Below are 24,948 nucleotides of genomic sequence, written 5' to 3' on the forward strand. Positions count from 1 at the left end.
AGATGGTCTTGTTTAAGATGACACTGTTAGATATGTTTTCATGCCGAAACTGCTTCAGTGATTGGTTTTGAAAGTGGATTTTGGCAGGCAGCAGCCCTCTACTTAGGACTGAGGACTGATTTAAAAACTGCATTTCGTATTTACTGTCTTTGTGTAATATTAAAATTAGTTTGATGATCTCTGTAATTTAAGTGTAAAAATTAGGCAAATCAAAAAAAAAAATCAGCAAACGACTAATTCTTTTTACGGCACTGTACACAGTATCACCACATGTGGAATGACTTTTATCCAATCAGCTTGCACAGTCAGGGCTAACTGTCGTAGTATAATATTAATTGTTTGTACTATAGCAATGTGTCAATGTTAATGTTTCTAATTCATCACAGAGCCATACATCATACTTTTTATCCATTAGGGAGTAATGTTGTAAAACATCCATGAACCAGATAGTATGAATTATGGTAAAGCAGCTATCAGAAGTAATTACATCGAGCACATCCTATAGACTTATTTTAGCTGTTACAACAGAATGAATAATATATTAGAAAAATAATATACTAATTTGTTTTGCTGCCATTATTTTAACAAAATGCAGCCAAAACATTCTAACCAGTCAGAAATAAACAATGCTGTGGTATAACTGTATAAAGTTAACCAAGTCCTTGGATAACCTAAGGCCTATAATGAGTAAGAACAACTAAAAGTTTCAGAGAAATGTCTCGGACACTCGTGCTCAATTTCCTGTTAACACAGTAAGGGCTTTTTTTCTGTTTAAGAACACCAGGACATCTTTGCAGTTATATAATCCAATATTGTAGCAGCACAATGCATAGTGTAATGCAGATACTGGTCAAGAGCTTCAGGCAATGTTCACATCAAATATCAATATGAAGGAAAGTGTAATCTCGGTGCCTTAAACCATAGTGTGCTTCTTTGTTTGATTAAATTCACGCCTTCTGCTGCTGCCACATGATTGGCTGATTAGATAATGGCGAAATTGTAGAGGTGTTCATAATAAAGTCTACAATGAGTGTAGTATAGATTTCTAATATATAATATATACCTGTATTTCTTAGATTTATAATTATTATATAATAATTATCTCATCACACAGATGAGTTTTAATTTCTTCCCTCTGACACACTCATCTCTGGCTCACTAATTAGGGACAAATTTATACATTTTAAATTTATATCTGGGATTAATTTACGTTGTACAGTTAATTATGTAATTATGGAATTTCTGTAAATTTTAAGTAGTTTCTTACTTGAAATAACAGTACATTTACATTTACATTTAGGCATTTGGCAGACGCTCTTATCCAGAGCGACTTACATTTTTATTTTTATTTTTTTTATCTCATTATACATCTGAGCAGTTGAGGGTTAAGGGCCTTGCTCAAGGGCCCAACAGTGGCAACTTGGTGGTTGTGGGATTTGAACCTGGGATCCTCCGAACCGTAGTCCAATGCCTTAACCACTGAGCTACGCCTGGCCCACAGTATGATGACAAAAATAGTAATTTTAAAAAATTGCACCAGAAACTCAATATTTTGGAAATTTTTGAATTCGTTGGTGTTTATTGAAGTTTTAATAGTACAGTGGTGGAGACATACTGAGACGGTTTACATTGTAAAGCAGTTCAGTGGCCAAGCAGTACAAACGCTTTTTGTCACATCTATGTATTTCTTCCCCAGGAGAAAAAAAATTAAGACAAAACAACACAAATTTGTTTCCTTCAGCAACACAGAGAGCGACCGTGTGTACTGGACAGATTTTATGGAATAATGGAATTCTCTCATGAATCTTCTTGGTTAGGAGTAGTGTATGATAAGACTGGAGTCATGTATAATTCAAATTTTTTAGCAGAACAGATCTTTTCTTCAAATTCATAAACCCAATCTAGGTTTGTTACATTCTTCTATTCCAAACCTGTTATTTGTAGGAGGACAAAATTACAGCCAATATAGACCACAAGATAATCCAGAACATATTGCGTTTCTCTCTAGTAATAAAAAACTGATTATGTTGAACCTTGGACCTGCTCTGTGAAGCCCAAAATGCAAGATAAATGCACCAACATAACATGTCCACAGTATGAACTCTCATTACTCTGCTGTTTACATTCAAATATTTGTATAGCTAATATGCTCAAAAGAGGGAAAATCTGAAGATGGTGTGCAATGCTAGGAAAATAAATTGTCCATCGGTGTGATGATCATTATTATCCATCACTAACTAAGAATGGCAAAATCCATGTGAAATGTCCTATAGCATACACAGCACTGCTCTGTTCACAGTTTAAATCGTCAGTGAACTCGATTTTTCTCCCACTAATCAGACACCAAAGCAAGACAATACACACGCAAAATACTGTTGAATGAATGAAGAGAAAAATGTCCACAGGTCGTGTATTTGCCATCCCTGCTGTGGGTGCAAATATTCACAGTAAAACAATACACAGTATATTACATTACATTCTGCTGGGAAGACTGGGCCACTTAGATTAACACTGTTCTTGTAAAAATTATTACAATATGTCAATAAATTGCTGAACTTTAAAACTGAATTTCAGCTTTCAGTTGCATTGGGGGGAAAATGTACAAAAATTAAAGTGTGCGGTTAGTGCAATCGGAACATTTAACCTTATGAGCTACATCACTGAGTCAAATGGACAATCGAAAAAAGGGAAATAAAATTAAAAACAAATTGACCTTAACTTCATCTATAGTGTATCTGTATGAAACTTGGTTGCGAAGTATTAAAAACCTAATCTAATATTTGAACTGTGATTTGCAATTGAATTGTTAGCTGTATAGTTGTTGTTACCAATAATAATACGAAGGGTGTTTAAGTCAAACCAGGATTTTTAAGCCTCATGAATGAAGGTGTAAAACTGATTGATATTTACAGAAGCCTACTCAAGCACAATATGGTGATGAGACACTTAACCCACAGTAAGACATTTGAATTGTGCGAAGGTTTAAAAGAAGGCTGTATGTTTGGGAATGACTATCCTTGCTGAGGTGACTCAGAACATGTTCCCGTGAACATTCAGCGAGATGAACGCCTGGTCCTTTAAACACAACTGATAACATCACCAGTTTGACACTGCTGAGATTTCCACATGTTTGGTCCATTAAATGGAATTCCTGGGAGGCCAGAGTTTCCGACGTAAATCTAGCAGTCTGATCATTGCTCCAGGGTACTGAGAAAACTTTCTACTTTAATTGTATCCAAGCAATGGTAAACACTTGGTAAGTGAATTAGTGAAAAAGGGGATTATATAAATTAATAAATAATGAGTTATTCATAATTGTGTTCTGTTATTCTGCAGAATCAAAAGTCCCGGTTTGACTTAAACACCTCTCAAAATGACAATAATAATCATAATAATAATAATACAATGCTGTTAAATATACTGTGTATATATTTAATATAAATTTCAGGTAGAAAATTATATTAGAAAATATTTTGTGCCCTTCCAGCTTCCATTTTATTGCCATTTACAGCTATAAATATTAGGGCACTTTGTGTAAGATGTGTATGTGCTTTTGTATCCACACAGCTGAACCTGATCCATGACTCATATTCAGCATATTTTAATATTGTGTGACACATGTATGGCTTAATAATAATAGTTATACACAATCTTTATCTTTCTGTGTGACATTTGAAAATTTCCATAATAGTGTCTTGTCAGGCGGCACAATGGTGTAGTGGTTAGCACTGTCACCTTGCACCTCCAGGGTCCGGGTTTCTATTCCCGGCCAGGCTCGATTACCGTCTCTGTGTACATGGAGTTTGCATGTTCTCCCTGTGCTTGGTGGGTTTACTCCGGGTACTCCGGTTTCCTCCCCCAGTCCAAAGACATGTAGATGAGTCTAATTGGCATTTCCAAATTGCCCGTAGTGTGTGATTGAGTGTGTGAGTGGACGTGTGTGCCCTGCGATAGATTGGCACTCTGTCCAGGGTGTACCCCGTCCTGTGCCCTAAGCCTCCTGGGATAGGCTCCAGGTCCCTGTGACCTGAATGCAGGATAAAGCGGTATAGATGAGTGAGAGAGTGTCTTGTCAGAATATTTTTTTTTAATAAAATAGATTTATGTTTGAATAATTTGTTAAGATAAGCAAAAAGCTAGTATTGCAATTCTGTATAAAAATAGAACTCGGGAGTCTGATTTTTCTGTGCCAGATTTTCATGAATCTCTAGCGTGAGGATATGTCTTTCCTATGTCCTCTTCCTAAACAAAAGAATGTCTTATAAATATCTTATGTATAAATATATCTATGCAAATATCCAAATGTCCAAATAAATACATCTGAGATGTGACATCTTCCAAGATAGCAAATGGGTCACGTGTCGATATTATTATTCATATCACAAAAAGCCATTAAGATGGTACCTTGCATATAGGGGCAAGCAGAGAGCAAAATGTAAACAGAACATATTTTTACAAGAAAAACGTTGGGGATGTGTACCATGTGTCTACAAAGTTATAGAAAGAAATTTGTCCTTAATTAAGGGAATTAAAATCAAGAGCGAAATGTCACGACAGACTTGTATGATTCTTAATTGTTCACTGACTTAAGTAGCCTGTTTGTTTTGTATTTAATAAATGGACTTGCAACTAAGACATACTCACATTATAGATAGACATATACTGACACAACTACATTGTACCTTAGCTGTCTAAATAAATTAAAAATTATTTTAAAAAATAAAATGGGGATTGAAGCTAAAAATATCTAAATAATAAAACAGAGGCAATTACATAATGTCCAAAAATATATGTCAAACCAAATGTGACAAAGTTACTATACTACTCAAGGTGCAGTGTGAGCATTAATGAATATTTACAATAGCACATTAGTATACATGTGGTTGTGATTTGTTTTTGTTTTTTTGGGAGCACTTCAGGAGTTTTTTGTCCAACACCATGTGCAGGAAAGACATTTGAAGCAGTAGTATAATATTTACAAATGGACTGTGAATGCAGTTTAATTCATTTTAGTTGCTTGGCTTAAAAGTATTCGGTTCATTTAGTTTTTATTATTTCCAGTAATTCTTTCCTACATTCTTTCCCACAATATAAAGTCCAAAGGATTGTAAAGTTTTGGACTAAAACATCTTTAACTGAGTTAAACTGTAGGAAGAAGATATTGAGTAAAATTTTAACAGGTCAGCCTCTAGCTTTATTTTATCCTGTTGACTGTGCGTCTTCTGGAAACCAAATCATTAAAAAGAATTTGGATATGAAGTGCTTCTTGTTACTGCTCAATATATACCTAGACGAATGTTTTATCGAATGAAGCTCCCTGGTTGACTTCACCAGTGCTCAAGATGCAGGTCCATGGCTGAGTTCAGTCCAATGTCACTCACATCCAGGAACTCTGTGTTGAAGATGCTGGGTGCTGAGGGAGCCATGCTGCTGCTGAATGCCGTGGCTGAGCTGGGAGGGGTTAAGTCCAACCACTCCATGCTTTCCCACGGTGACTCCGCGAATGTCATGCCAAGCCCATGACTATCTGTGGGCACTGTTGAGACTTTGGTGGCCATGGGAGACAAAGGTGTGTCCATCATGTCTCTGTTGCTGAGCAACTTGTCGTCATGGTGATGACCAGGAAAGGAGTCTCCTATTTCCTCCAGCTGGCCCTCGTCATTGCCCATTTTGATAGGAATGATGTCACCATGGCGGCTCACTGGGCTCAGAAGCACCTCCAGTTGGCACTCAGTGTGCCCTGCTACATGCTCGTATGGCACCTCAGAGGACGAAATGTGGTTGTAGTGGCGGTGAAACTTTGGCATGGATGGGGCACTGGTGGCAGCATTGCTTGGTGAAACTGTAAGGTGAGGCACAACTTTGGTTACAGGGGACCTCTCTTCTTTGGCGTTAGCTGGCATTTCTTGATTGGGGGGGAGACGGGCAGTGCACGAAAAGGGGAAGGACAGTACAGTATTTATCAGAACAGTTAGTTTAAGGAAGGAGGTAGGGGACAAGAAGGGGCATGCTATGTTTATACATTTCTAGTTGTATACTTACCTCCGCTTTCAATAAGGACATCAAGGAGTTCGTCCATTTGCTGACTTCTAGTCATCTGCTGCAACAAAAGAGGTAACTAGTTAATCATAAAACAATTGGTCTCATATTGTGTAATTTGACACATTGCTTTTGTGTAAATGTGCACGAAGTCAATGCCATATTAGGACACATTATGCTATGCTTGAACTGTTAAAAACAGGACATCTTTTTGTCTTTTAATGACAAGAATATTGCATAAGGACTGTGGCAAAAAAATCCTTTCTTCCATATGGTGGCTTATTCTGCAGTAATACACTACTGTTTAAGGTGCTTAAATGGGAATTCCACCAAAAAAATAAACTTTTAAGTTTTTCTCTTATACCACCAACATGATAATAGAAACTAAACTTGATTGCTTAAATTCTTGTTTTGATTTAACAACATATGAAAGACTAAAAAAGATGGAATCACCCATAACATTTCAAATCCACAAAGTGCACCGATCAGCTTTAAATTCAAACCACTGACAGGTAAAGTGAATAACATTGACTTTCTTGTAACAATAGGTATATACACCGTTCAGCCATAACCTTACCAACATTAAAACAAGTCTGATTCACAGAGGCCCCAGCCTGCAACCCACAGCACCCGAAGGATCCACTGCTAGATCCATGTGCCAGACACTCCAGATTTTGTGGCATCATGCCCCAAGTGACTAAAGTGGAACCTACACAATACTGCATAATATTTCACATTGAAATGTATGACTGATTTGTGTATTAGGCATTAAATTGAAGGACAGAAGCACAATTTGTGAGCCAGCAATAAGGTCATAACACCCAGGACTCATTGATTTGCATGGGGAGTGAAGGCTGTCCTGTCTGGCCTGATCCAACAGAAGAGCAACTTTAGCACACATTACTAATAATCATAGGGGCTGCCCAGCCAAAGACAGGTCAGAGTGCCAATGTTGACACGTGTCTAACACCGAAAATGGTGAGAATGGGCACATGGTATTAGAACTGGACCATGGAGCAATGAAAGAGATTGGGCTGGTCTAATGAATCAATGTTTTGAATGATTTCTTTTACATCATTTGAATAGCTATGTGCATGTGTGTTTCTTACCTGGGGAAGACATGGCACCAGTAATCACTATTGGAGGAAGGCAAGGGGCAGTGAAATGCTTTGGGCAATGTTCTACTTGCAAGCCTTGGGTTCTTACATTTATGTCGATGTTAACTCGACATGTACCACTTGCCTAAACTTTGGTGCAGACCTCCATGATAAGGATATTCCCCCTGTCAGTGGGCTTTTTTAGCAGATTAATGCACTGTGGCACACTGTAGAAATTGTAGACCATGACAAAGAGTTTAAGGTGGTGTTGACTTGGCCTTTCAGTTCCCCAGATCTCAAGCCAATTAAGCATCTGTGGGATTTGCTGGACAAACAAGTCTGATTCTTGGAGTCCCCACCTCACAACAGGACTTAAAGGATCTGTTGCTACTGTCTCAGTGCCAGATACTACAGCACATCCTCAGAGGTCTTGTGGAGTCCTCAAAAGGTCAGAGCTGTTTTGGGACCTACATAATATTAGGTGGGTGGTTTTAGTGTTATGATATGGCTGATCGGTGTATATATACAGTTGTGCTAAAAAAAAAACTGCATACTCTGAATAAATTTAGTTAAACGTTGCCATTTATTTGGAAAATATGACTGATAATGCAAAAGTTTTTTTTTTTCTAATTAAAGAATAGTGGTTACCTGAAGTTGTTAATTATAACAGTTTTTTCTATAACACTTCTTTTTAAAACTTAAAGATAACTGAAATCACCCAAACAACTCTGATAAAAAGTTTACATATCCTTGAATGTTTGGCCACATTATAAACACACAGATTGACACACACAGGTTTAAATGCCTATTAAAAGCCATTTTCCACACCTGTAATTCCACATTGTAATGCTAATTAGTGTCCGTGCATAAATAGTCAGTGAGTTTCTCAGCTCATGAGATGATGCACTGATTTGGCTGGATACTGCACCATGGGGAAGACAACTACCCCCAACTACTAATGGACCTGCATAATAAGGTAGTTGAACTTCATAAAGCAGGAAAAGGATATAAAAAGCTCAACACTTGAAAATGCTAGTCAGTACTATTCATACTCTGATGAAGACATGATAAATAAAAGGTTCTGTTGATACTAAACAACGATCAGGTAAACCAAAAAAGATTTCACCCACTACTGCCAGAAGAATTGTTCAGGACGCAAAGAAAAACTCAAACAACTTCAAGAGAAATTCAGGCTGATCTGGAAAAGAAGTGGTGGTGTTGTTTCAAGGAGCACAATAAGGAAGGACATAAACACAAATGACCTTCTTGGTCAAGATGCCAGGAGGAAGCCATTATTACGCCCATGCCACCAAAAGGCCTGCTTGCAGTATGCCAGACAGCACCTAGAGAAGTTTCACAGCTTCTGGAGCAGAGTCATTTGGAGTAATGAGACCAAAATGTAACCTTATAATTACAACCATAAACACTATGTTTATGGTGAAAAGTACCCCATCCCCACTGTAAAGCATGATGGTAAATCACTTATGTTTTGGGGCTGTGAGAGCTCCAGTGGCACGGGGAAGATAGTCAAAATTGATGGCAAATTGGTTGCATTCTACAGCATGAAAGCTGCACAGCATGTCATATTCTATAGCATGGGACATTCTTTGATGTTCCAACATGACAATGATCCAAAGCACAAGGCCAAGTTGACCCTCCAATGGCTACAGCAAAAAAGAGTGAAGGTTCTGGAGTGGCCATCACAGTCTCCTGACCTTAATATCATTGAGCCACTTTAGGGATATCTCAAACGTGCAGTTCATGCAAGACAACCAAAAAAATTACAGAAACTAGAGCCATTTTGCCAGAAAGAATTGGCAGCTATACCCCCTGAGACAATTAAAGATATCATGCACAATTGTTACAAAAGACTACATGCCATCATTGATGCTAAAGTCGGCAATACATGATATTAAGAACTAAAAGTATGCAAACCTTTAAACAGGGATTATTTCCTCATTTTCTTTATTGTCATGTTTTGTTTGATGATTGTGCCATTATGTTATGCCTTACATATGAAATTGAGTCCTATAAAAAAATAAAATGAAATAGTTTTGCCTTCTCACTCATGTTTTCTTTAAAAATGGTACACATCTTCTTATGCAAATTCTCCCAAGGTATGCAAACTTTTGAGCACCACTGTATATATAAAACTAAATATTTAAACCATGTAATTTCACTTAAATGTACATTTTAGGCAAATATCAGCCAGGAAGCTCTCTAATCAGTTCAACCGTTCAGGTATGAGTGTGCTGATCATGCAATGTGAAAAAGCAGAGAAATGTGCATGTGATGGTGTCAGAGAAGAGGAAAAGGGTTTGTGATTTATGTGTCTATGAGGGATGCCAGAAGCTGGGGTGATTGGTGAAGGCATAGGGCTCAGCTGTTTTTGGGACTCTTTTACCTGCTTCACTGCATCCTCATAGCATGGGGGCTGTTTATTGGCAGATGCAGTAGAGTCTGAGCTATAGAAGGTAGTGGTGGAGGTGGCGCACTTTTGGCCAATGTGCCTGGGAGAGTGTAATATTGCCATCTATATGAGGAGATAGGGTAAGAGATTATACCTCAGATGTGTAGCAGGCATTATATGTATTTGGCCATGAGATGGGGCAAACAGATCAACTGTTCATTTCTTTTCTCTCTATCTGTCCTGGAATCATTTCTCAGCATCGAATAATAGCAGGTAGCTTTGATTTGTCCTGTCATCTTGTGTGAATTTGGCATGTGATATGACCACATGACCAGAGTTACGCACATCAAGAAACTTGTGACTAGTAATGATTTTTTCAGTTCAGTGAATAATGGGCTGATGAAAACATGTGACCAGTGTATTCATTGCTGATGAGTTTTAGGAGGTATTATAACATTTGTTCAGTGTGTAACTAATTAACATATAGGATAAGGAGGATTGGTTTTGTGGCCACAGATAGAAGGAAAATCAGAAGAACAGTGGGTTTTTGTGTGAAGGGTTTTCCAGATAGATTTTGTGCATGAATACAGTTAAGAAGGTGGGATGCTGTGGACTAATCGTATCTCCTTACAAACCTTTTGCTGCATATTTAGATTTTTTGCCTTAGAAGATCCTCTGGGATTTAGGTTATTCTCACTGCTTGGGTACACTGGCTGTATACTTCTTTGGTCAGGTGAATAGGTACAGCTTACAGACTGAGCAACATTCTTCTGCTGGAGCTGTAATAAGGATCAATATTTTTGTTAGATTTGATATAGCACCTTACACACTTTAAATTATGTTCCATGTTCATTAATATAATTGAAGCCCTACATCAAAAAGCAACTATAGCTGTTTGAAGCTGTGTACCTGCATGGGATGTGGTCTAGCTCCATTGTGAGGGCAGCTATCCCTGCCCAGGGTAGATGAGAGCAAAAATGGATGACTAGGAGAGGAGGGCAGGCTGTTGGGCTGTGGGCTGTTTGAGTTCTTTGTCACAGGTGAGTCTTGAGGAGAGCACTGAGGGCTTAGATAGGCTGGAAGACCAGAAGGACTTCTAGAGGAAGGCATGTCCATGCTTCTGAGCCCACCACCTAGGCTACAGTGTCCCACTGGCTCCATGCAACTGTTTGGGGGTCCATTCTTTTGCTGTTTCAAGGCCATGGGACAGCTGGAGGTCACATGCTCCTGTTTGATAGACACACCAAAGAAGTGCTGCATTTGGCTTGGGGGCTGCAAGTGCACTGGCTCCTGCATGCCATGACTGTGCTTCCGTTTATGCAGTTGCATCCGTAGCTCTTCCACTTGCCGTTGCTCCTGGTGCAATTTCCATGTCAGCTCCTCAATCACCTTCTGCTTCTCTACCAACATCTTGTCCTTCTCAGTGTCCAGGCCTGGTTCACCATGAAGGCAGTTCTGGTTGTCATCTGCACTCAATTGAGCTGGTGATGGCTGCAAGCCAAACTGTGGGGAAGACATAGTGACATCGCTAAAACTGTCAGGAAGTGAGCCACTGACAGACAGCTCAGAGGAGACAGGAGATATGGGTGGGGTAGATGTAGTGCTGCAGAATGGGTAGTACCCCCCTACATGGGACATAGTACCGGAAGAACTAGGGGATTGGTAGGAGGAGAGTGAGCCAGTGGGGGTCACTGGGAAGGTCACAGTCGTGATATCTCCAGAACGGGAGGGAGAAGCAGAGCTGGAGTCTTTATAGGGCCTCAGCCTTTCTATCAGTGCAGTCTTGGTTCCTGATACTGGCAGACCTCGTATTCTCAGCTGCTGCCGAAGCTCAGACACCTGTTGCCAGAACAAAAAGTAAAACTTTCACAATCCACATTCTTCACTTCTCTTACTAAATCTGCAAAGACTACATCTTTATCAATTAACTGTATGGAGATACTGTTTGTAGAAAAAAAGTAAATCACTTGCGTCTTTAGATAACTGCAATTAGTACCTTTAGATCATCAAGGTTAGCAGGCAGAGGTCCTGGTCTGACTGGAGTGATGTTGGATGTGCTGCAGTATGTAGTTTTTACAGGAGATGAGGAGCTGCTGCTTTCTGTACTGGTGGCAGTGCTTGAACTGCACGGCGTTTGCTGTTCACTGGTCTGCCTGAAGGATATTCACACAGTCAGTTTAAACATAAGTTTCATATCTAATAATGGTACTTAATTTGAAATATCTAGCTATATAAGCAGTGGTAGCTTAGTAAATTAAGGTTTTGGGTTATTAATCAGAAGGTTGGGAGTTATAGCCTCAGCTCCACCAAGCTACCACTGTTGGACCCTTAAGCAAGGCCTTTAAACCTTTCTGCTCCAGGGGTGCTATCTATCTATCTATCTATCTATCTATCTATCTATCTATCTATCTATCTATCTATCTGTCTGTCTGTCTGTCTGTCTGTCTGTCTCCGTCTGTGACTCACTTGGTTGACAGATGCTGGTGTACGGGCTGGTAGCTAAAGCTCTGGCTTTGTGGACACTGGGACTGGTGTGAGTGATTCTGCTGCTGGTGTTTCTGCTGGCTGAGAATCTGCAGTTGCAGGAAGAGCTGTTGTTGCTGCAGTAGCCGGGCGTAGGCTGAGTCCATTGGAGGAGGAGACTTTTCGGCTTTCTGGTCTGGTGGAATGTATTGGTGGTACTTCAGCTTCTTCACCTTCGGCTTAACATCTTTGGGTTTCTTATGACGATTCTTGTCTGATGTTCTGGCCTATTTAATGGGTAAACAAGAACTATAGTAAGGTGTTTGTCATATGAATGTAACCTTGTGTTACTTAATGGTAGATACATAGAAATGGCAAATCAAATGTATATGATGTACATGTCTTGGATGTAGGCTGTAATGTACTGCCTACTGGTCGACCTGATTGTACGTACATGGCTATATTTCCAGTCAACTTAATTTCTTATATTTGCAGACTATATTTTGTCCTACCTTTATTATTGCAGGGACTGGAATGGGTGGAGCTGTCTGGCTGTTTGTCACAGGTGGACACTCCTCTTGGTTTTGAATGGTTGCTTCTCTGGTCTGTGACTCCTTAACAGTAAAGTTTGACAACTTAGCAAGAGAACTGATGCTGCCTAATAGTCTTTTAAGGCATATTGGGAAAATTGTGTCTGTTCAGCCATACAGTAGGTGGAACCGTAGGGAACATTACATTGCTTCCAGTTTGTTGCAGGATGTCATGACTTTAATCTGTTTTACATTATAATTAAGCACTAATAAGTTATTTAAAAAGAAAAGTTAAGTAGATCACTGTAATTTAAGTCTTTGCCACAGAGGGCAGAAATTTTTAAAGCTACTTCTGACATTTCTGTACACATAAGGCCTTGCTGTATTTTGTGGAATTTTTTATTATTTTTTTTCTAATAACTTAATAGTATAATCAGTGCAGATGGAGTAATATGTATTATAGTATATTTGTATAGCTTATCACCTGTGTATTTTCTGTGGTCAGTGAGGGGGATGGGATGCCACTGCTAGCCTTGCTCTCTGCCAAAGGCCCGGCTGAGCTCTGGGACTCGTCACTAACGGGCTGTTCAGGAGACAGGCTCTCGCTGCTGCTGTCCTCCTCAAATGCATATGAGTCCTCCTGCTTTGGAAACTTCCCATGATTCACTATAAACATGACAAATGGACAAAACTGTACCAAAACACTGCAACTCCTAGGAACTAAGATAAAATTGTAAAGTCGAACCCACAAATAAGCAGATTAAAGAATTTATTAACTCTTAGACTGTAGTTATGACTGATATAAAAACAAACAGACTGATTAACATTTTTACTTAGAGGATGACTCTGAAGCATGTCTGTGTAAATATTTGGGAAACTGTCTTTTTGCATTGTCCACACCAATCTTGCATGTCTGCAGGCAGGGGATGCAACTGACACATGCTTGGATCCAGAAACCTACTGTGCCTAATGTTTGTGATGTAGAATTAATCCTGGCCTTTGCTGAATGTTGCTATATCTTTTTATACTTTCGCTTAGTCAAATCACTTGGCTCAGTGTTGCCGTGGTGTAGAGGGAGCAGGCTGACAGGGCCATTTTATTCTAAAGGGAGGGCTTGAGTGTACTGAGCAGGTCTGTCCTATCAGCAGAGGTCAGCATAGGGGCTATAAGAGGGACAGTGTGTAGTGCCAGTGTGCGTTCAAAGGGGAAATGGTGTGTGTGTGTATATATGTGTATGCGTGTGTGTGTGCTGACGCTTGTGTGACTCGCTTAGTATCTAAGCATGTGACTTGCCAAGAGTGTAGGCCTGGTTTTAATCATGACAGACACTGTGCCTGCAGTGTCCGGGGCACAAACGCTGTGTACCCTCCCCCAGGTTTAACTGCTGTCCAGCAACAGCCGAGGAAAGTGTGAGTGATTTTTCCTTCCACCTGTTGCTTTTAGACTGGACTGAACACTGTAACTAGAGACACCTGACCTCTACCTGTCCACTTTTACGGACAGAGTTCACACCATACTGACCTGTCTAATAAAAAAGGTATGAAGGGATAAATGTACTGAATGTTGCTTAAAGAACAGACATTGCGTCTGAGTGTTTATATACAGATACCGAAGACTTTTCAGATTACACAGAGCTTGTGAGTACCGTACAGGGAATGTTGTAAAATCTCAGAGCTCCTTTGCTTATTTAAAAGCCTTCAGGTTTAATAATCAAACCTGGAGAGTAGGTCATGGGAGCATTACAGGATGGGGGTCTCTCAGCACTATGGACAGCTGCAGAGCGGCACAGTCCCCCCTCAGACACCTTTGTAGGTGGCTCGGTGGAGCCACATAAATCATGACGAGTCAAAACAGAGCAGCGAGAGGCCACGTTCATTTGATCTTCAGAGAAAAGGGTGGGTCCAAATACAGCTGCTGTTTGTCTCAATAAAACATGCTTGTCTTCCAGCAGAGGTAATGTAAACTGAAGTCCTCTGCCTCATGGTCAACTTATGCAATACATTTACAGACAAGTACGAGGAGAAAACAGAGTGTTTACTTTTGAGTACGTCTAAAAACACTGGCTTTAGCAGAATCTAAAGCGACAGAATGTGGATATGCAGCATAGTAAACACAACACCGAGTTAACGCTCGTACTCCAGAGCCGATGGCCTCCTAAATCAAGCTGTGTTTGGTAAGGAAAAGTTTGGATGGATTGTCAGGAATCTTGCTAAATATCACTTGGTGGAAGCATTTTTTAGGGGTCAGTGAGTCATTGTCAGAGCATGAAAATGCTTCAAATCATATCCTTTTGAATTGATGTAGACGTTATGAATTGCAAGCATTTTTTTTTTACTTTGTATCACCCACCAATGTCAACCTAATGCTTTCTGGTACCTTTTAAAGCAGCCTCTTTAAGAGTTGAATCGACAGGGATGATGTTCTTCTCAACCAGTTCTAGTGGACCTGGTCTCAGGGCGATTTTCTCATTGAGGTCATCAGCCAGTCGGGCACGTTTGAGTTTGCTCTGCGAGTCTTGAGCGTGGCCCTCGCTGGCGGAGTCTGTGCAGTAACACAGCAATTGTAAAGCAGTATTAATCCAGATCCCAAACCTTCCATTTGCATGCATACACCATGCAGCAGTGGTGGAGGGTCTAGCATAAACAATTATTGTCTGACCGTCCAAGTCAGGCCTCACCCATGACGCTCATCACTCAATAGGGATCAAGCAGTCAAAATACAATGTCTGGCCAAAAAAAGTCGCACACAATAAGATTTCATTCAATCACCTTTAGCTTTGATTGCAGCGCACAATATGGTAACCAGTTCATGTGTGAAAATGATTGCTCGTGCTTCCAGAACCGATCTTGCACAATGTGAGTCTTCAAATATGCTTGTGTCATCAGAGAAGAGAAACTCCTTTATGTGATAACCTGGCCATTTAGTACATTCAGTACATTCATGTCATTCTGACTTGATTTTATCGACACACAGCATTGTGGAGCCTAGACCTAACAAACTTAAGCCACCCCAGATCATAACACTGCCTCCAGAGGCACTGCTCCAAAAGTGCAATCTTTATGCTCCCTAGCACATTAAAGTCTTGTTTTTCTGACGAGTCTCACTAACAAATGCTTTTCTTATGGACACACACTGTCCCAATCCAATGAGTTCTTATTACATTGTATGTGTGGGTGGAAATACTTTCACTATTAAACATAGCTGTGATTTTTTTTTTACTGTTGATTTCTTTTAGTATGCAACTTCACCAATTGTTTAAGTAATCATATATTTTTTTTCTACCACATTTCTTCCACAAAGCTAACGGATCAACATTATCCCTCTAGGTCCTAATAATGTGTTGAAAGGTTCTTAACCCAGTTTTAGTAATTAAAAATATCCTTAGTTGTTTTCTTTGCTTGATGCAGCCCAAGAATTTGACCCTTTTGAAATGGTGACTTTTTTTTCTTTTGGCCAGGCAGTGTATATGCATCTGAATATCAAGCTAATTTTGTTAATTTCTGTGAATTTATATTGTATATACAGTAGCACCGTGGTCCTGGAGGAACTGTATATGGTAGAAATGACAATAAAAGCCTACTTGACTTGACTTGACTTGATATACTGTACATGGCTTTGCTGTATGAAGAACTAACTATATAAAACATTTTAATATAAAATAAAATATATATATTTCTTAATGATAAATTGTTAAAAGTCTTACCTTGTAAAATGTGCATGTTGACCAGCTCTGATTTCTCCGGTCTACTCCGGATTTTATGCTTTAAATAATCACCAGTCTGCAAAATATTAACAATTACTGCCTGTAGGACAGCAAAATTGAGGTTTTAGCCAAATTTCTTTTTTATTTTATTTGTGCTGGGTACTAGACAATTTCACTATTATCCATATTTATTTTCCAAACAACACATAAGTTCCTCCTGGCAGATATGGCACGTGCCAAGGAGTCATGTTTACTTTTGCCTAAGAAAGATAAAGTGGCGTTTTTCTCTGACCTTGGAGCGTTCAAGACTTTTCCTCTGCTCGTGGAATGCAGCTGGACTCTTCAGGGCTGGAAAAATACATGACAAAGAACCAAATTAATGAAAATGAACTAACCCCCTCTTTGTAAGTGAGGCTGACTGTCTGCATGTTGTCAGTAGACTCTTTTTAAAAAAGTTTTGCTTGTCCCATCTGCTCATTCGTGGGTCAACCACATTGTCCTCAATCACTGTGTTGATTCAATGATTAGTCTAATCACTTCTATCACTAAAGTTATTTGACCTCATATTTTGTCAAAAAGCTTTTTCTTGTTGAGGTTAATTATTCACATTTTTTAAATGCACTGTTGCCGTCTTGCTAAGATCCTGAGACACAGCAGTATGACGTCAGGATGATTTCCTGTCATATACAGATGGAGAAGATGCATCAGAAGTATCTGTCTAATTCAAATCTATTGTTTCCCACCCATGTTATCTAATGGTGAGCTCTCTGGATATGATAACTGCAATGTGGTGAAAGTGTTCAAATCTATTCCTGGAGGCCTGGCTGATTAAGTAACACTAACGATGCTGATTAGATTAGAAATGTTAGCTTTTTGTTAAGGCTTAGTCTAGGACATCATCCAGACTTCTTGTCTTCTTTTGACCTGTGAGAAAGGAAGCCATGTACAAATCATTTAAAATGCCAATTAGATAGAGTGGATTTAAACTGGTTGGAGTGTTATACTGTATGTTTAAACTTATTTAGACCTGGAAAATTTTTAAAATTTAATCAATACATTTTTATTGTGGTGTAAATCACAGCTCGCATGATCAAGTGGTATATTTAGTATATATTTTAAGGTAAAATGTGTCACTGGCTACAAACTGTTTAAGAACCACTGGCTTAGACTCCTTTTTTAATGGGGCGTGTTGATCAGGGAAGGGAATCAAGTGTACGGTATGTTATTTTAACCATAAACAATACGTTTTTCTTTAAAAATTCTAAAGTTTTGGGGTAAAATTTTAAAATTAATATTCTGTTAATTTTGTTAGTCTTATACTGTAGCTGTCAGTCATATTTTTAATATTAAAGCAGCTAATACTGCCAGTAATAATAATAATAATAATAATAATAATAATAATAACAATAATAATAATAATAATAATTCAATTAATAAATAAATAAATACAAAGCCATTAGTAGTGCTGCTTAATTGAATGGATATAAATCACATTATGCACCTGTGCTATTATTTAATCGCAAAAGGCTGGAATTTATTACAGGTAATATATGTATAGTCAGGAATTTATAAAGAGTTTGTAAGTATTTTTTTTTATGTTGATGAATAAATACTGCCAAACATCCTCTTAATAAGGTCATTTGTCCAGTTATTTGCTGTTAGCCTAGATAAATGATTTTGTACTGAAGTTTAAATATCGAAATTGCAATATGTGTGGAAAACAATTGCAATATGAGTTTTTTGTTTTTTTGTTTTATCAAATCGTGGAGGCCTAGGCACAATGTTGTAATTTTAATGAAACTTGAACGGTTAAATATATACCCATAACAGACAATTACTTTGTCTTGTATACTCTGGTTTTGAATGGCACAGCTCTCCATTGGCTGTCAGTAGAACACACTATACCAGAATGTTTATTTAGTTCATACAAAAAATTGCACTTTATCTGAAATTGTTAAGTAAATTGTTGAGTAAAATTGGTTATTCTTCTTCTATTTTTAGTTTAGGCAGTTATAACTAACTAAAATTTTTCTCCTCTGTCAATCTATCATTAAAAAAAGAAATCCAACTTTATTATATTAGAATCCAGACATTTAACTGAATGTAAAGGCATGTTCCTGGAGAGTTGGATTAAAATAGGGTGAAATAAAACTTATGAAAAGGCCGTAAGCTCCTCCCGGCCACACGCCAAACGGTCTTGAGAGGCCGGACTGCTGCTTTCAAGTGCCTAATAAACACCAGATGTTCCAGGGGAGATGTATATATGGGGTACGCACACACTGACTATCACCCTTCCAGACAACAGGAGAACGGCTGAAATATTCCATCCATAAAATAACGTCACAGATTTAGTTTGTTCAGCCTCATACGTACTCTCCACACAACGGGGTTGAAAAACACATGTCAAGAACCGTAAGAGGAGCCTGGATTCTGTAGTCAAATACAAATGATATAGTTGTCTTTAGTGAAGCTGTTACATGCCACAGAACACTGTCCAGTAGTTCCAGTCTGTATGGCTCTGTTATTCATTGTAATAATATGTATGTACATTTGGGCTGGTAAGAGCTTGTTGATGGCAGCTGTGGCAGACGTCCAGCTTCATTCACTTCTGGCCTGTAATCAATTGATAAACAGCCGCTGAAAATTCTTTTTAAAGGGCTACGGTCTGGCCAATCGTGATTTTGGGGGCATTTATCTTTGGCAGTCTCCCAGAGATTGATAGGACTGGGCAGGCCTCTGGATTCCTTTCCTGTGCGCACTTACACTAGTTATCTTACCACTGGAGCCTTTCTGCCTGCTATACAGTTCAGCAACACGGTTCAATATATCTAGTTCAAGAGCAAAAATATACTGAAGGTAAGCTGGGACCCAGACCCACTGTGCAGGTGTGTATGTGTATATGTTTGTTGGTTTTATGTAGTATGAGGGCAACCGCAGAAAGGGGATATATTATACCGTAGGTGTTAGACCAGCAATTCATCTGGCAATGGCTGTATTTTCTTTAATTACTTTAAGTGTTTTACTTCATAACATTTGACTGTCAGTTTCGTCATATGAATAATTTCTGTGCACAAAATAAAACATTTAGGCTGACTCTAGGTTGGTTCCGATGTAATGTGTAAAGCATGTACGTGTGAACACACCATGAAGGTCATCAGGTCTACTGATGCTTTGCTGCACCACAATAAAGACAGATTAGTCTTCAAGGCATTGGTGGCAAAACAGACACACTTGTTATGTTGGCGGTGCACTTGGCTTGTTTGTGGCCCCAGAGCACCTTTTGCCCAAAGAGCATTCCACTGAAGTCAGCCTGTACCACAGACTGAACATAATGAAATATGATTTAAAGCCATGTTTTGTTTATTACTTGGACGGGCCATTCCTTTTTATTCTTCTGTGGAAGACCTACACCAAACATTGCTGTAGTTCCTCTGAAGAGCCTGACCTTTCTGGCCTGACACATTCTGACATCTGATTTATGCTACCATAATTGTACATAATTATGACTTCATATTCATTGTTGATATAGTTTTACCTATTGTCCATCTTTTTTAAATAACGTCTCAGAAACGCCACTTCATAAAATGGAGCAGACAGAGAGAGGGGGGCCGTGATGAGTGTGGAAAAAAAGGTGTTACTCACGAGGCATGATGCCCTGGTCTGCTAACTGCTCTCGCGTCCTCCTCTGCTGGAGCCTCAACTGCAGGACTGCGAGTGAGGGAAGGGAGGGAAAGAGGAGACAGAAAAAATAGAAAGAGAGAGAGAGAGAGAGCAGGACAAAGTGATTCACCAGCCATGAAGCAAAAAGTGTAAATCTGTGTCTGGCCAGGGAACACATCATCCCCTGCAGGCATGCAGAGATAGCGGAGTGTCTTTCCTCTGTCTTGCCCTAAGAACAGAATTGCACATGTACACAAACCAGCAACAGGCGAATCGAGCAGCCCTTGCGTTTATGACCCTCCTCTTTACTGGCCCTCACGCCCACGAGGACCACACACTGTAGGGAGAGTTGTTTAAAAGCCAGGAGCTGTGTTTATCATAGACCTACATCCTGTTTTAAGAAATATTTGTGGGTCTCTTGCTTTCTTTGTTTTGGGTGGCGTGTCTCACATCAGGAGAGCAGACCATCAGTGCGTCAACTCTGGGTCACTACATCGGAAATTATTATGAGATTATTTCTTGACTAATATTAGTATATTGCCGTGAAATTGAATCCACAACCATGGAACAAATGTTTTTTAACTGGTGTTTGTGGAGGACATGGGGAGATCACCTATATTTGTGCTTTCACACAAAAAACAGTCTCACATCTGCTTCTCTTCGGGAACACATTTTGGGCAAGACGAAGCTGGGAACCACTGCCAAGCACAGAGGAGTGGACTGTTAATGGGCAAATAGGTGGACAGTGCAGGGGAGCCTGCTGATTTATGGCTCCAGAAAACCGAAAACCTGGCTCGCCCTGAACAGCACTGGCAGTTCTCACAAGTCTCATCATGGACTTAACCTGGAAATAGTTTTGGACAGCTTTTTTTTATTTAAAAGATTGTTGTTGACAGGGGAAAAAAAAAAGTTGTTTGAAGAAATCTGCATCATGCACAAACATTTATCCTACAAAATACAAGATATTTGTACTTGTTTCTCTTTTTCTATTAAGGCAAACCTGCAGTCAGAGCAACAGGTGAATTATAAAAAAAAAAAAAAAAGGGCAAAGATGCCTTCGAGCATGGGTCTGAGATTGCTTCCTGGCAGCGTCAGTGCTATTTGGCGAGGGGTTGGGGGGGGGGGAGGTGCTGGGAGTTGAAGAATGCCAAACCCCTTGATTGCCCTAAATAATTATCCTCTATAAGAACCATCGCAGGTTCACAGACACTCTGGATCGAATAACCTCAGCAATAAGAACCATATGAGCTGACTTAATGGCCTAAAATAGCTCCACCAGTTGTCTTTAGGGCATATACTTTAATTTAAGAAAAAAAAAAAAAAAAAACAGCATGTTCCTACCCTAAGAGTTTTGCATTTGTGCCTGTTGTTGAATCATGCCACGAGACCTTTCATCGGTATGTTACTTTGAATAATCTCTTACATGCTGTAGAAGAATAAGAAATCCATTTTTCCAGTGCAGGAACATCGAGGGCTTCATCAGAGTAAGAACAAACAAATCCCGAGGCCCTTTGAAGTGAAATAGTCTTTCCGTGAATAGCAATAAGGCAGTAATCTTGACATGATGCAGATGGCTCAGAGATATTTGTATCCATATGATCAGTCTGCTTCTGTAGTGAATGACTTATCCCAGCTGTATGGTTCATGACACCACCAACTGCACGCTTGGCTATGGGCATGCCCAGCTGTTCAGCTCTTGCATCTAATCACGATTGCTGTTGTTTTGTGTACCACTGGCATCTCGTGCGGCCTTTGAATGCCAACTCGAGAGCATTTCTGTACTGGATATTCAAGGTCAAATCGAGCCCCCCGACCTTAGAGGAGACGCTGAAGGTAATGCAGTAGCTTGCAATAATCGCGTTATTTATGCAAGTTAGGGGGAAAGGATCATGGTGGGAGGACATGATAAACTTGCTTTGACTCACCAGAAGGCTCACAGACTTATTAAGCTGTCAGTAATTTGAGAATACCACACACGTGGCCAAACACACAATGAGCAGATGCGGTTGAACACACAGATTTCTAGTCAAAGAGAGTGAGGTAATTAGCATTGGCAGCACTTGTTCACTGGACCCAGCTTGACTTGGAGCTGAAATGTAACCATGCTGGGAACAATCTTGATTCTAACTGATACAACCGATGTGTGTGCTCAGATCAAATAACTATTATTTTAGTTAGTGGATGCAATAATAATAATAATAATAATAATAATAATAATAATAATAATAATACAATCTTTGAATTTCAGAGTTTTTGGAAGGAAAAACAAAGAAGTCAGGATGATAAATGAACACATGTACATTATCAGCTGATATGGACCATTAAACATCTTGAGAACCTTTAGGGCTGCATCGATCATGTGACTGCGACGGGACAGTTCGCAGCCGCTCAGGAAACCAGTTCTGCTCCACACACCTCTAAATGTCTGAGAATCTTCGGAAAGCATGTGCACAGTTATGTAATTACGTAATACCGCCCATCCTTTTCAGCCACTAATGAAGTTCCACAAAGATTTGCACACATCCACAAGGGACACACTGGCAGATCTCTATCTATCTTGCTTTCTCTCACGCATACACACACACACACGCACACACACACACACACACATGCAGGGGGGAAATAGTGGCAGCCAGTGTGCATATAAAAGCAAAACCTATATCCCTGTGTAAACACTCCAACATCTGTGGAGCATTATGGCATTAGTATGTGCTGGTCAAAATAAGCAACTTTTTTTTTTTTTTTTTTAAACCATGCCTTCATGGACCCAAGACATTACTTCTACCCTTCCTCTGGAGTCAGGGGCCATTTCCTTTCTGTCACTGCTCTAAACAACAGGAGGGAAACGCTCAATTTTGCCTGTAATTTTGGGTGAGGCATTAAAAATGTAAGTAGGAAAAAAATATATATCAGACCGTTAAATCAAATGAAGTCTCTGAAAGCAAAGTGCAATTGACCTTTCAGTCGGTTGTCAACAAGTTTTCTCTGCGGGGTGTTTTAATATTTGTCACGGACAAATCTCCGCCTGTTTCAGTAACGTTCATGTCAGAGAGGTGGCAGTATTGTTCACATCCGATTCCTTCCTAGACAAGATTCCAGGATTCATCTGAGAGAAGTGCCATGAGTTGACTTGTGTATAAACATGAGTACAGAAGAGAGAGAGAGAGGCTTCTCGGTTCCTGAGGAAGGTGGCAAGGCAGAGAGAGAGAGAGAGAGAGAGAGCGAGAGAGAGCGAGAGAGAAAGAGAGACGAGCGAAAAATGATAGAAAGCAGACGAACGTGCTAAGAACACGAGCTGTCAGCCTTTTGGGAGAATTTAAAGCAGCACTTCAGGTAGCTCTTGAGACTGGTAAGGTCATATCAAACTGCCATGTTTGTCGTTTGATAACCTTTGACCTCTGTCTCACATCAGTTCACACTATGGAAGCAAACAGTCACTTTTAACTTCACGTGTGCGGTTCACTAAAAACACCAGGATAACTCCTTAAACATTATAAAAGCACATAATTACCAGTAGAGCTTAACTTTACAGAGTGATATATTCTGCGAAAAACGTTCGTTTTTTTATGATCCCGTTCTTGATAATGATCAGTATAAACATTTAACAAGTGATCACGTTTAATAAACAGTTTTTTTTTTTTTTTACTTTCCTAAATCCAAACGACCGTGATAAAACATCTTACCTGATCTAAATTTGCTGCGAATCAGTACGGAGTGTTCAGAGCCCAGCAGGGTCATTCTGGTCACAGTAAGATTCCAGTGTCAGCGCATTAACAGAGCAGTTTACTAACTTCAGTCCAGTTGGAGAGAGTGTCATTCATCAACAGGGTGGCCCCCCAACAAGTGAGCGCAGAAGTGTCAAACTTGTACACATCTAAATGCTGAGCGCGGGACGAGCACAGAGTGTCAGGCAGCTTGCTCGACTCTTCAGAGTGGCTACGGTTCCATGTACCACTGGGGGCTCCTCTCCATGAGAGAGAAACTGATAGGACTGTGCAGCTGGGAGGGTCTTAAACCGGAGGAGAGTGCGCTGAGCCCTCCTCCAGCTCACTACTGAGTTCTCCCTCAGCACGGGACAGAGCTGCCCCTACTGTTCAGCAGCATGCGAGCCCACCACACTCACACACACACACACACACACACTCACTCACCAAAACACATACACCCATAGGGATCGGCAGGTGTCAACCCTGAGAATTAAGATGTCCTGCTTCGTCAACAAAACACTGCTTTTCATATTCGCATGCTAGAGGTGCACGTCATCCCATCTTCTGGGATGCGTTTTTACACTTGAAGTGTGGCTGTATTTCATACTTCTCACATGTTCCTCAGGAGATTATCGCAAGGACAAAAATATATCCTGGTGTACGGGGCTTCAACTGAGTCAGTTTATGTATGTGTATTTTATCTTATCTAAAAAAGAAGCAAACTCCACTTAGTGTTCTGACAGCCTTTCCTCCAGCTCCCACAATCCACAACACACATCAGGGAGGTTTGTTTGGTCTCTTTTGGTTGCTGAAGCGTCCCTGTAGACCTGTAGATTTACTTCAACAAAGTAAGAAGGAAAGGGGGGAAATGGCAAGTTTTCTTCTTTCTTCTTCTTCTTTTTTTTTTAAATAGTGGCTACCTTGCTTTGGGCTGAAAATTGTGTAAACTCTTACAAACTAATGCATCTGTCCCTTTTCCAACTGTTTACACTTTGCAGGTTTCCTCATAATGGATGAGAATACACTACGGAAGAAATACTGCACTGATGTCATTGCCGAGCTCCTCTCACAATTTCTTTTTCGAAGCCAGTTTTTTTTTCCTCCTTCTCCTTCTTCTTCTTCTTCTTCAGACTCAGCACTGGCTCATCGTTCGAAAGCACTTTAGATTTTAAATGAATCCAAGGGTTTAAACTCGCTAATGGCACCCAAACAATCTGTCCACTCCCTTCGCCACGCGTAACGCTTCGCAGTCCAATATACAAGCGCAGTCAAATATTTACATTAGTACATCTTGAGTTGTAAGCGGCCTGTTTTTTTGGGGGGGAAAAAGAGCGCTTTG

The 24,948-nt window shown here is 39.8% G+C and overlaps 1 protein-coding gene across 8 annotated transcripts in view; it reads right to left on the bottom strand.

Annotated features, from left to right (window-relative positions):
* Positions 1–1,550: 1,550 nt before the first annotated feature.
* The window catches only part of myocd (myocardin), a 93,083-nt gene continuing 69,685 nt past the window's right edge, over positions 1,551–24,948 (bottom strand). For 2 of the 8 annotated variants that reach the window (XM_053511343.1, XM_053511335.1), the window contains 12 exons: positions 19,885–19,950; positions 16,535–16,590; positions 16,243–16,318; positions 14,916–15,080; positions 13,024–13,205; positions 12,522–12,623; positions 12,013–12,296; positions 11,543–11,699; positions 10,456–11,385; positions 10,182–10,325; positions 6,043–6,100; positions 1,551–5,905 (listed from right to left, as the gene is read on the bottom strand). In XM_053511343.1, coding sequence (XP_053367318.1) covers positions 5,328–5,905; positions 6,043–6,100; positions 10,182–10,325; positions 10,456–11,385; positions 11,543–11,699; positions 12,013–12,296; positions 12,522–12,623; positions 13,024–13,205; positions 14,916–15,080; positions 16,243–16,318; positions 16,535–16,590; positions 19,885–19,891 — 2,739 coding nt within the window. In that variant the 5' untranslated portion in view covers positions 19,892–19,950 and the 3' untranslated portion in view covers positions 1,551–5,327. Of the gene's footprint in view, positions 5,906–6,042; positions 6,101–8,635; positions 9,670–10,181; positions 10,326–10,455; positions 11,386–11,542; positions 11,700–12,012; positions 12,297–12,521; positions 12,624–13,023; positions 13,206–14,915; positions 15,081–16,242; positions 16,319–16,534; positions 16,591–19,884; positions 19,951–23,585; positions 23,857–24,948 lie in introns of those variants that run through there. The other 6 variants (XM_053511342.1, XM_053511339.1, XM_053511336.1 and 3 more) reach the window with 6 other exon arrangements.

Source organism: Clarias gariepinus, chromosome 14 (genome assembly GCF_024256425.1).
Source record: "Clarias gariepinus isolate MV-2021 ecotype Netherlands chromosome 14, CGAR_prim_01v2, whole genome shotgun sequence".
NCBI lineage: Eukaryota > Metazoa > Chordata > Actinopteri > Siluriformes > Clariidae > Clarias > Clarias gariepinus.